The sequence below is a fragment of the Rhea americana genome, unplaced genomic scaffold, assembly GCF_003343005.1.
Source record: "Rhea americana isolate MKP2758 unplaced genomic scaffold, rheAme1 scaffold_353, whole genome shotgun sequence".
NCBI classification, from domain to species: domain Eukaryota; kingdom Metazoa; phylum Chordata; class Aves; order Rheiformes; family Rheidae; genus Rhea; species Rhea americana.
This window is the reverse complement of record NW_028186483.1, coordinates 64,607-76,971: the sequence shown is the minus strand read 5'-3', so window position 1 is coordinate 76,971 and position 12,365 is coordinate 64,607. Positions and strand designations below refer to the sequence as shown.

Here is a 12,365-nt window from a genome sequence, read left to right as displayed (position 1 = left end):
TTAGAGGCTGTGCTGGTCAGAGACTTGCAGAGCAGTGACTTGTGACGATAAATGGAAAGTAAAAAAGGAAGAATTAAGATGGAGATTGAAAAGGATACAAGAAATAGATTACAAGCAAGAACTGAACTTGTATGTTCTAGTGGACAGTTAGGATTTTTCTAGAGGATGTGGTAGTAGCACATAGCTTGCCTTTCCATTTGGAGCAGTACGGGTGCCTTTCAATGCAATTCAGTTACAAATATGTCAGGAGAAAGTTAAAAAAGCAGTCAGAAAAAGGAAAGTTACTTCTTCAGTGTTCCTGTCTTACCAGTGGCAGGATTCCTTCCTCTCCTTTCACTTTCTTTTAAAGTCCCCTGAAGTTCATTCCTCATCATTAGACCAGGAACTAGGCCTGACTTCCAATATTATTTTTAAATTAATGCTTGGTTCCATGATTTTTTTTTTTTTTGCTATGTAGTTATTGACTACAGGCCAGTGGGAAATCACCCTCTGAGTCTGCTTTCATCTAGTCTGTCCTCAGTCTCTGCATGCTTGTGCAATCATCCTGTTTAGGCTAAGTTCTACCTCTGTTACCTTGGGTGATTTAGTGTACCTATAGACCTCAGTTCAAGTAGATACTACACTTCTGCACAAAGAGAAAACAGCAAAAAATGTAGGAGGAATAACTGTATAATGGCATATCACATGTCTTGAACTTTGACATATTTTAGAAAATTATCCTTCTAAGAATTATTCTTGTTTTCTTCCAAAGTGTTGTAATATATCACTTGGTCATTCCTTTTAATAAATATATGAAAGGGGAAAGAAAGGGACTTGTGTAAAGCTATAAAGAGTACTTGACAAAAATTAAAATTCAAAAATTTCTGGCACTTACAGTTTCTTCCCCAAGTGAAGAGGGAAGAAGCACAACCAGTACTGTGAGTCTCAAAAGATACAGGATATAGAATTAGAGAGTTACCAAACTTTGCATTGAAACAGTTACCAATCTGCATTGAAACAAGTAAGAACCACCAGCATCTTTCCTATTTTTGGTTTCTGTGTTTCACAGTACACCGTTAGTATATCTAGGATTGGAAGACAGGTGTTTCTGGTCATATGAAATGACACCTCTCCAGCACAGAACCAGAACTGCATTGGGAAACAGGGCCCTTCCTCTCCACAGGAAGATGCTCAAACAAAACCTAGACTCTTTAGTTCATACACAGCTTCTTATAACCTCTCTCCCCACCTTTTACAGTGGGGAATATTTTATAGGACATTTTTAGCTGTGCTATATCATGGATTGACCCTTAATAATCAAACATGTCAGTAATAACAACTGCAGTTTGCTAAAATTTATGTTTGTACTTACATGCTTAACAAACAGGGATCCCAGCTTTTCTGGATCTTCAAGGCACTTCTCCAACTCTCCTAAAAAGAAGCTGAACATAAAACAGAGTAAGTACTTTTTTCTCATAGCACATAACATGGCAAAGCAAAGTGGTCTTACTGCACCATGTACTTTGTGTCTGCTATCAACAGCTTTGGATGTTCTTAAAGTAAAGGATGTTAACATGAAGTACGTACAGGTTCTTAATGGAAATAGTGTAGTATATTGTAACAGATTCTGAAGAGATGCACCAAATACATGCTCAAAGGCAGAAATAACTGGTGCTCATAAATAAGGTTCATTTATCTCGTATATAAATTGAAACCTTTCTCCTACCTAGTCTATGTGCCTAAGGCACTCATATGGGCATACTAAACTGTAACAAATTCTTAAAAGATTGTTTTCTTAATTAAAGAAGACACATTCAAAACCAAAGTCTCAAACAAACATACAAACTTCTGCACACAATACTACCTATGTTATAGATTCTCAGTTGAAGCGCTTGCTGTATATCAGCAACCTYGTTTAAAGCAAATCTTCTACCAAAATTTGTAAGGTGAATCTTCTAAATAAGTATCTACAACTCAAAGTGCAGGACCTACTTTAGGTATCTAGTTTCTGAATATTTGAGGAAAAAATGTCTTTAAGTCAATCTAGTACTACATAGGTAAGCTTGTTCATCAGGTGACTTTGGGATTACAAATATACGTACTCTCTGTGCCAGTCATAAATCTGGTGAATGTTTCCAAATACAATCTTGTCTTTGCCTTTCATGTCATCAGGTACACCATCTTCCTTCATAAGTGCCATGTAGCCCTGCAACAATCCAAGGCAATTCACTGTAAATTTCCAACTTAAAAAAGCTGAGAGTTTTTTCTTAATCCCCCTTTCCCCTGATGCCTTCAAATTAGTCTCTGACAAACACTTTCTTGGGATAAAAAAACAATCAAACCAAAGAACTGCTGTATAAAATAACATAACATAGAGCATGGACACAGAACCCCAAGCACTGGCTTGAGGTTGTCTGCACAACACAGCTCATAGCACTAAGAAGATTCATTCACTCTAGCTAATTGAGTCTGTGCAAAGAGATGAATTCTCTAAACCCACAGTAGAAAACTCTGCAGCCCTCTCCTTACTGCCTGGAGCAGTTATACTGCTTGGGCCAGTTAGAGCTGCTACCAAGTACAAGTCCGAGCCACTGAACTGGCTTTGGCACGGTTTCTCAGAGTTTCTTATTTCAGACATCCAAACGAGGTCTACACAAAATTAGTTGAGAAGAAAAGCAGTTGCACTGCAAATGGAATTGCGCTGCATAGACTAATATTCACAGCATGAGTGAACTACAAATAATTTAACATTGATTCTATTAGCCAGCAATCTGGTTGCAATRAAGTCCCCTTTACATTTTCCAGTAGTCCCATCTTCCCTTTTTTGGTACATATATACACTTGTCTCTCCAGGCAATCAGACACACACAGGTGTATTAAGTGTCTCAGTTCTCATGCAATTCTCTTCTATTTTTTTCTAGTATTTCTATATCTAATCAGCCAAATATGTTTTAATTTAGCAGTTTATATTTTGACATCCAATATTTTCATTATGAACTGTTTCGCTAGCTATGAAAATAAGACCTGTTATTCTTTAAATACTGCAAAACAACTATTTAAATACTGGGGGAAAGCATGGATCTATTATTAGTGCTTTTAAAATAAAATTCACCAACAATATTTTTAAAGCTTGTGAGAGAAAGATGACCTGAAAAAATATATGAACCAATCTTCATCTCATACTTCTAAAATTCCTTGTTCAATTATGGACATCAATACAAAGTTCCCTTTCAGAATAATCTAAAGCTGACATCTGAAATTATTTTGTTGTCCTTTCTCAATAATCATATGAAAACAAAAAAAGATGCCTTTTGATAAGAGAGGAGAAAGAATAATTTCAGATAACTTAAGATACTTTTTCACAGTACTGACCTTAGAGTACAGTGTAAGAAAGAACATTTTACACACATGAGCATTTTATCTCACCTTTACACTGCACTGATATTTAGTTTAAATGTCCAACACATTTAATGCCTTCCGTATTTGGAAGTTATTCAGTACAGACTTCACCTAAGGGATGGCCTTCGATGCAGTTACAAGTCTGTCGACTTGTAGACTTCCTAAGGAAATGTGTAGATCCAGGGAATGTTTTTCAGAAACCAGTGGAGTTAATGGTTTTAAATCTAACTGTAAGATAATTTAAGCTGATCAAGTTTGGTGCCTAAATAGAAAAATTCAGTTAGACTGTGTTCAAACTGGTAGCAGCATCAATAGCATACAGCACCCTTCCTAAGATAAAACCTGCTTTGTCTTTTATTTTCCCAAGAACAATTTTTTGTTTAAACAGACCTAAGCTTCATTACTTAGAATGCCATTTACTGCATTAAAAGCATGTCTTGCCTGAAACAGCTCACCATTTAAAACCTACCGTCATGACATGAGCAAGAGCAAGATACAGAASGTTACTCACTTGAGTAGTGTCACTAAGGTTACCTGAGATAAGTTACAAACTTACTGAAGTGTTAGTGGTATTGAGGCCTAAATTAATTCATAACGCAACAAATGAATGTAGCAAGTAAACAGTAACAGAACAGAAATTGAGGATTCTTGTGAATTCACATATTTTAAGTCCTCCTACGTGCACAAATAAGCAATTAAGAAGATTAAATACATTGATTTGTAAAGCTTACTTCTCACTGTGTAAGAGTATGGAAAAAAGTCACACAGAATGATAAGRAAAGCAAATACAGTTAATAAAAACTGATTTTCAATTTAGCCATTAAAAATAATTGTTCAAGACTTGCTGTGGTGAAAGCTCTTCAAGACTTATTGTTAGCTCCACATTCTGTAACAAGTACACTGAACATCACAATGCATGAATGAAATTTAAATATCAGTCTTACCAAGCTTATTAATCAGTTAAAAAACAGCTCGAGGCACTTGGACAACATACGATGCATCGATGCATTACTGATTAAAAATAAATAATAATAATAATAATAATAAAATCAAGACCAGCACCACTCAAAGGGGATATTCACATATGGTTGACCATTGTTAGCCTCGAAGGTTAATATTTAAGCTCCACTAGAGGAAAATTTAGTTCCTTGCTTTCTTTTTCTCCTTTCACTTAAAACAGAAAGTTTAAGAATTGAAGCTCAGTAGGCTGAAATTCACTGTCGTGCGCGTTCCCTCAGCTCTTACATACGCTTCATATGGTAGTTCAAGACTTAAGGCAGATGTGTGTTGTTATCTCATTTTATAGATAAGGGAAACTAAGAAATCTAGGAAAAACCTAACAGTAGGAGAGAACGTAAGTCTCGCAAAATCCAGGGTACGTTCTCTATTGCTGAGCTACAATGTTTTTTTGAATTTAACTACGCTAAATAATACCATCTCTAGTCTAAGATACTATTAGGCCAGAAATTAAAAAAAATAAAATTTAATTAAATAATGACCAAGAACTACATTCCTTGGAAGAACACTAAGATCTAAGATGCACACAATAACAGGGAAAAGAAAAAAAAAAGAGAGAGAGAGAAAGAAATGAGACGATGCAGTATTTCTAACATATTAAAAGTATGCAGGAAAAAAAACTCATAATGCAAATATTCACATTTCTGATTTCTTCTCATGTTTTGTTTTGTTTCAAAAAAGCTGTGAGGCTTAAGCCCCACAGCTAGTTGGTACCACAGAACATCAAAATAGTGAAATACTCCATACCTCTACTACGTAGCCCAGATCTCGTACATAATCTCGCTCTGTTTCCACTAATTCCTGTAAGACATAGCTACAATGGAAAGAAAATAGTGAATATATCTCATTAAAAATGAAATTGATGCTTAAAGAGAAAAAACASTTTATATGTTTGCAGTCACACGTATTTGGTAAGTGGAGTTGAGAAGGAAGAATTAATGCATATCCTTTCCAAGTAAGATGTTTCATTAACTTTGGAACCAGAGCACTCTCGCTTCTGTTTATCAAAAGTCAGATGTTTTCCTACATTTGTCATTAAAATTAAACATTCAACTATTGTTTAAAATAAAATGTTATTATGTCTCTGTTCAGGAAAAAAAAACCCCAAAACCAGGAGACTCTTAAGTTTATGACCTGAGTTGTTTCTTCCCAGAGATTTAAATACTTCTTGAAAACAGGCATGTTTTTGTTCTACCATGGTAACAGTTCACTTCTACATACAGAAATTAAGAATCTGTGGGGGAATGGTGTGGGGGAACAGGACAAGCGGGAAGACCACTTTTTTGAAGCCTAATAGCCCTTTGAATAATTGAAAATTGGTATGTTTCTCCATAATAGCTGGGACTGACACATGATAAAAGTCAAACACAGATACGGCTAAAATTAAGTTACAAGAAATTGAAATTGTAGCTAGTATTTGAGAAAATATTTTTTGCATAAGGTAACTGCATGTTTGACACCTAATATAATCATCTCCTCCTTTCCAGATTAACAATTTCTGCTGCTAGCTCAAAATAGAAAGTTTCTAACATTCCATTTATCTTTTCAAAACACAATCAGAAATCAGAGTGAAAAATGTGGTCTTACTGTCGTCTTTTCAAGGAGCTGGATTTCCTTTCTTCCATCTCATCTATGGGTGATGAGGAGGACAGAAGGGAGTTATCGGAAGGATTGAAAGATGGACTGCTGCTGTCACCTTGATCTACCAACAAGGAACTTGGACGATCCTCAAGGGCCTGAGAAGGTTTTTGAGAAAGACAGCAATAATGGCTCATTCCCCCTTTATTCACAAAACGTGTAAGTACAGCTCTATATGGGAACCTATGGGAGCTCAATTACTGCAGTTTGGCAAGCGAGGTCTCAAGCTCCTGCAAAATCAAACAACATCTTGGCTATTCAGGATAGATAACTTAACCTTTAAATCACCATATTTAAAATAGGCTAGTCCAACCTTTAGAGGAAAAGAAGAGTTCAGTGGTTTGAGCAGCAAGGGCTGAACATCAGAGTATCCTGACAGGTATTTCAGTACCTGTATGATGGAAACTACACCTCTCTATGTCATTGTCATACTTTATATGCTTTCATATGTAAGTTATTTTTGATAATAAATAGGGCGTTTTTAACGGGGATTCTTCAGATCTTACATTTTTATCACAACAAAAATGACATTATTTGTCAGACACTTTATCATATTAACTAGGCAAAATACTGATTTGGTGAAGAAAATATTGATCTTTTACACTGCCAATGTTGCTTTTGAGCTTCATGATAGTTCAGATCCTTGGAAAAAGTCTCCATGCCTTACGCTAGGTAGATTGTCTCCCTCTGCTATCTGCCATCCTGAGTGCAGACTCTGCAGTCTTCTGCTTGTCAAACAGGTGGAGTAGCAATGGGAAAAGGAATATAAAGAAGCTTATCTGAGGTGTGTATTGGGCCTCTTCAATTCAAAACTATAGTCCTGGATCAAGCTACAGTTATGTATCACATTTTCCTTGAATTTTACAGCAGGACACATTTACCTCACCAGGGTGAAGTTCAGCTCTATCTTTTTTCCTCCCCATAAAAAGTAAAACCACAATAACAACATAACATAAAGAGGTGACCTGAAAACCAGGAGAGGCTGACCTTTGGCTAAAAGTGTGAAATGTGAACATCCCCACCAGGGACTATATATGTAGGGATCACAGAATTAATTCCACTGCTAGGTTACCTGAAAGACATGTGGACTATCAAACTTCATATTTAGAAAAGGCTGCTTTGAATTTTTCTGTAGATGACTTCTTGATCACTCTTCTGGTGCAATGGAAGTAAAAAGCAAAGCTAATACTCCACAAGAACGCAAAGATTACTTCATGAAGCAATATAAGTCAAGTGTATTCTTTGGAATGGGAAAATATAAAATGGGAATCCACATTTCTCATTTGGAAATTCAAAGCTGCTTTAATAAAGAAAGCACCTGGTAAACATAAGTCTCTGGTAACATGGGGTTGTCATGTTGCAACTCTCTGCAGAGTTTTTGCAGTGACACTGCACACTTATTAKCTAGCCCAACATGGTCTGTGTAGCAAAAGGCAGACTGTAATAGTATTGAGGGAAAGAGAGACTTCAAGGAATTATCCATTCATCCTATTCTTTGTTAGTGAATGTCTTCAGGAGCATATAAGCTTTCAAACACAGAAACTTTAAAAAAGCAGACACAAGTCACGTCTACTTAATTTGCAAAGCAAGGAAAGAGCTTGCTCAAGCAAAGACCAAGCCATCRTGCCATCTATTTTACGCTAAAATCTGCAAGATTACTGTAAATTTAGTTTCAGGGTTTCTTCTAGCAAAGGTCTATCATGCAAATCAGAGTAACCTTGGCACTTAGCATTCATGGTACTAACAGTACACAAATACATCTTTTTCCTCTTCTTCCCTCCACCCCTTATTTATTACTTCTCCCCTCCCTGCATAGCCATCTATTCTACAAGCACTTTCACAAAAGCATGTGTACAAAGTGACCTGCACGTAAAACCAAAGATGATTTTTAAAACGGAATGTCAGGTTTTACAAGTCAAAGGTAGATGCTCAGGACGCGCACTGGGCTATTCGTTGAATAGCAAGTTGGGACTACAAGACACAATTTCATTAAACATATGAATCTGCCACTCAGCCTCACCATTTTACTTTTGACGAGCTCTTCAATCGCACTGACTAGTTCTGCAGCACTGGGTGTCTCGGAGCTGGTTGGCCGCACCAGTAATCGAGAAGATGTCTGCACAGAGACACAAAGGGAGGAGAATCCCGGAATTAGCTTGACACTTGCCCAAGGATCAAGAGCCCTCCTTCACCTCTCTGTTAGGCAGCAATGGTCACTAATATAATACACTAAGAACATCCTCCCATCCACCAGCTTATGCAACTGGATTTGTAAATTTTAGGTAACCCCCGCAAAAGCTTTATCTTGAAAGATTTTCTCGCCTTCTGTTATAACTACTGGAATTTAAAAAAGAAAAACCTGTTTCTACATAGATTAGAAGTTGAGGAAATATCCGTTAGCTTGCTGATTACACTAAAATTTGACAAATAGCTATAAAAACTGAACTGACTGGATGGACAGCAAACAGTTAGCTTTTTTCTTGGCTGCTTAAACAAAACAACAACTGCAGAAAAATAATGGGAACCAAGATGCTTAAAATACAGTAGGAAATTTCAAGCTAAAAAAAAAAAGAAAAAAATGAAAAAAAGGTATTTAGAGGCATCTAATTTTCTAAAGCAGCTGGACTACAATGCCCAGATTCASAGGGGAAATTGAGCTCACCATTTCTTGTGCCATCCATTTTCCCCAATGGTATGTGTAGAATACAGAAGGTCTCTGGCCTCACAAGCTATAAAATGCCAGTTTATAGATACAACCGAAGGTAAAAGGTGTTCACAGTAAAGGATTCTGGGAGAGGGCCATTCAATTCAGCCTCAGTAATTTGCAAACACAGAGTGGTTTGCACATTACATTTAGCATTAAATAACTGGAAAGTGGAAASAGGGTGTAATATGAACCTACTTCATATTACAAGCAGCACAACGAACATCACAAAGCACAGGGTACGATGTCCTGCAAACATTTCCAACAGTTTGGACAACGGCACGTACAATGACTTAACACAGGAGGCTCTGCTAAAATCAAGGATGGGTGTTGCAAGGGTCTCCATGATTTAWTTTTTTAAAAAAATAATAAGAAGAAAAGTACATAGATTTCAAGTAGTTTGCCTTGTGTTTGCCTTATTCAGAAAGGAAAACATGGGCAAGTAAGCAAAGGAAATACAACCTTAAATGGAAAGATAGGGGAACTGAGCTAAAGCAGAGACAGAACACAAATCAACATAATGCTGTGTCAGAGTTAACAAAAAGAGAGAACAAAAAACCAAAAATAATTAGTTTCATATTAATATAACTAATTTTGAACTTTAATATTGCTTATCCAAAAAATAAATGCAAACAACTTGTAAACTGCCATCAAATGCAAATCCACGAAGTACGCAATGATTCTACTGAACAGAGGAATGCATATTGTGCAGATGAGTTCTTACGAGAGAAAATGATCATGTTATTTAGTGATATTTGATAAATCAGCATGGTCTAGCACATGGTATTTGCATGCACACCAAAAAATTAAGCAATTCCACAAATTTGTGCAACTTTTAGGCAATCTTATGCTCCCTATTTGGATGTGAAAACCAAGTTTTCAAAAGCTATGCCTGTACACAGGTTTTCACGTTGGATGTTCAGCTGAATTCAGTCTTACAAAACATTGGCAGGGTCACAGTCCGAGTCTGGTCAAGGTCTCTCCTCTCTGTTATTGCTCCATGGGAGTGTAGGAGGTGTGACAGTTGGTGGAACTTCAGAAGTGCTTTGTTTCCAGCTCAGGTAGGTATAGTGTATATTATATCATAAAGATGATAAGGCTGGGCTGTGGAGGAAACCTGTCTGTTGACCCTCTTCCGGACGATATGCTCCAGGAGCAGAATACGGTCTCTCTCCAGGAAATGAGGAGAGGAGGAGGGAGTACCAATGTGTGTGCAGGTGCRAGGACCTGCTGGAGCCCATAGGGGTTGGCCAGGGAGGAGAGAGTCAGCAGTGGGGAATTTCCAGTGCTAGCATAGCCCAGAAGACCTGGCGAGGAAGCAAGGCTTGCAGTGAGGCGCAGCCCTGAGGCCAAGCCACTGAGGTCATGGAAAGGAGGAGATGTTCCTGGGGAGCCAGAGGAATGAAGAAGCCCAAAAAACCACCGAGCACAGCAGGAATGCAAAGGAGGACTCCACCCAGAAGGCAGACAGCGGGGGATTTGTCCTCAAGCCTTTTATTAATGAGTTACTCCATGCACAGAGCCAACTGAGTTCTGTGAGGAGAAACTCAACTCTGGCTTTTCGCTTTTGCATTCCCATAAAACATTCACTTTATATACTGGAAGCTGGTGGTATCTTGGTGTGTGGGCTTTAGGAAGGCCCAGACAAACTCCCAGGCTGCCACATGATGGGACCCTTCTCCCTCCCACTACACAGTAGGACAGAGACCGCACCAAAGCAATGGGCCCCAGAAGAATCACAATTTACGTATTTTGAAAGATAATGATACAATATTAACCATATCACATTTTAACTAACTTCTTCAAGGTCTTCTCTACATTGCAGTTTAAGCTACTTTAAAAATTGCCCCATCATGTTTTTACTGGAGTGGATGAATCTTTCCAGAAGTGAAATTGAAACCTACTGGGGGTTGAAAGCTACTCAAAGGCTCTTACTCAATGGTCTTAAGGGTCAGACTTTGCCCTAGAAATGCAAAAGTGAGTGGACACTGACTTATAAGCATAATCCTTCACATGACTGTTCYTGCTGTGTAGAAAGAACTATATAAGGAAAACTGATTTTCACCTGGAGAACTTTTTCTAAGGCTTTCTATCAGCTTTTATACCACTGAAGGGATATGCAGATATGGCAGCTTATCAGCAGAAACTTTAATGTGTTTTCATCAACATTAGTTGTATTCTCTTTCTAAATCTTCAGCCAAGATTATTATTTTCGAGCAATAAAATAGTTTCTCAATTCTGAAGACAGACAAGATTTTAAAACGTCTTTCTTTCTTGATTTGTTTCAGGAATTTTTCCCAATATATTAGCTCATGAACTCATGCATTACACATTTACATTTCAGAAAACACGTAGGAAATAAATACGCATAGATCATGGAAGCCAGACATTTTGATCCTGCAAGTGACTTTCAGGGATGATTGAGATCCCCACCAAAAGACAGTGAGATAAAGGAAAAAAAAAACAAAAAACTGTCAACAAGATAAGCCAAAGCTGTCAAAAACATCTGCCTCACTCAGTGAGTAACCGCCCACAAAATTCACTAAGAATGAGCTCATGCCATAGATTACAATGGTTGAAAATTTTAAGGAGCAAAATGGGACGAAGATAAGAATGTATTTGCTGTAGAAATCCAGACTGTTTCTGTTCTAAACCCCTTTATTCCAGGCTTGATATTTTCTGCTCATGTATGTAGACGGATTTTTTTCTCCTCAGAACTGAGTTTAACAAAAATAGAAAGGAATGGTGAATAGTCTATGATCTAAAAAGGTCTCCGATGAACAGCAGATAATTTTCCAGATAGACTTTCCTTGCACATAATACTTTAACCAAAATGCCCAAAGGTATGACTGTAAAACAAGAATTCAATCACTAAATATGGCACCTGTTAAACGATGTAAAATAGGCCTGTGCACACACAGAGCTGCCCATTTCTACCTTTAAAGTAYTTGTACAAAATTTTTTGCACCTGTGTATTTAAAATAGAGCTGCACTTAATTCACAATCTTTCCACAGCAAATCTTTTTCAGGTTGTCTAAAGGGGCACAGTTATTATTTCTGTCCATCATAATGGTTATTACCTACATCACAGACCTACACTTTTATTTTTATTACCTACACTTTTGGAAATGGAAGATTTGGGCAAAGCGAGGTTATTTCAACATGCGAACTCTTCCCTGCTTTTCTTCCTACCTTGTCATCCTGTGAATCTGGTTGGAGAAGACTGTGCTGCTGAATTGCCATGGGAGGTGGCAGTGGTACAGCATCTGCTCCCTCTTCACCTTCTTCTTCTCCACAGCTCTGCATGCCTGAAGAGGATGACTTTGAGAGAGTGCCACTGCTCAGCCCCTCATTTCGGCCTCTCTGCAAATAAAAGCAAAACATTCAAGCTCTGTTATCTCCTCAGCAGCACAAAGCAACTAGAAGCTTGTCTTAAACAAGTTGTCAGTAAAAAGATGAATCTGTAGAACAGACTAGATGATCCTACACAGTTCAACTTCTCAGCTGATGAGAAAGCAGATGCCCAAGATGACTCTTTTCAGTGTTGGGTAAAAGCAGATGGATTGAGATACTAGAGAACCAGGCATTCAGTTWGAAATTTACTCCCTGGAAGTGTTACAAAAGCAGT

The 12,365-nt window shown here is 37.6% G+C and overlaps 1 protein-coding gene across 1 annotated transcript in view; it reads right to left on the bottom strand.

The window, feature by feature from the left end:
• The window catches only part of TRIO (trio Rho guanine nucleotide exchange factor), a gene marked incomplete at its 5' end in the record, with an annotated part of 101,333 nt that overhangs the window by 24,411 nt on the left and 64,557 nt on the right, over nt 1–12,365 (bottom strand). Inside the window, 6 exons of the mRNA XM_085311993.1 lie at nt 1,352–1,421; nt 2,082–2,185; nt 5,143–5,209; nt 5,983–6,131; nt 8,054–8,149; nt 11,930–12,100. Coding sequence (XP_085168119.1) covers nt 1,352–1,421; nt 2,082–2,185; nt 5,143–5,209; nt 5,983–6,131; nt 8,054–8,149; nt 11,930–12,100 — 657 coding nt within the window. The remainder of the gene's footprint in view (nt 1–1,351; nt 1,422–2,081; nt 2,186–5,142; nt 5,210–5,982; nt 6,132–8,053; nt 8,150–11,929; nt 12,101–12,365) is intronic.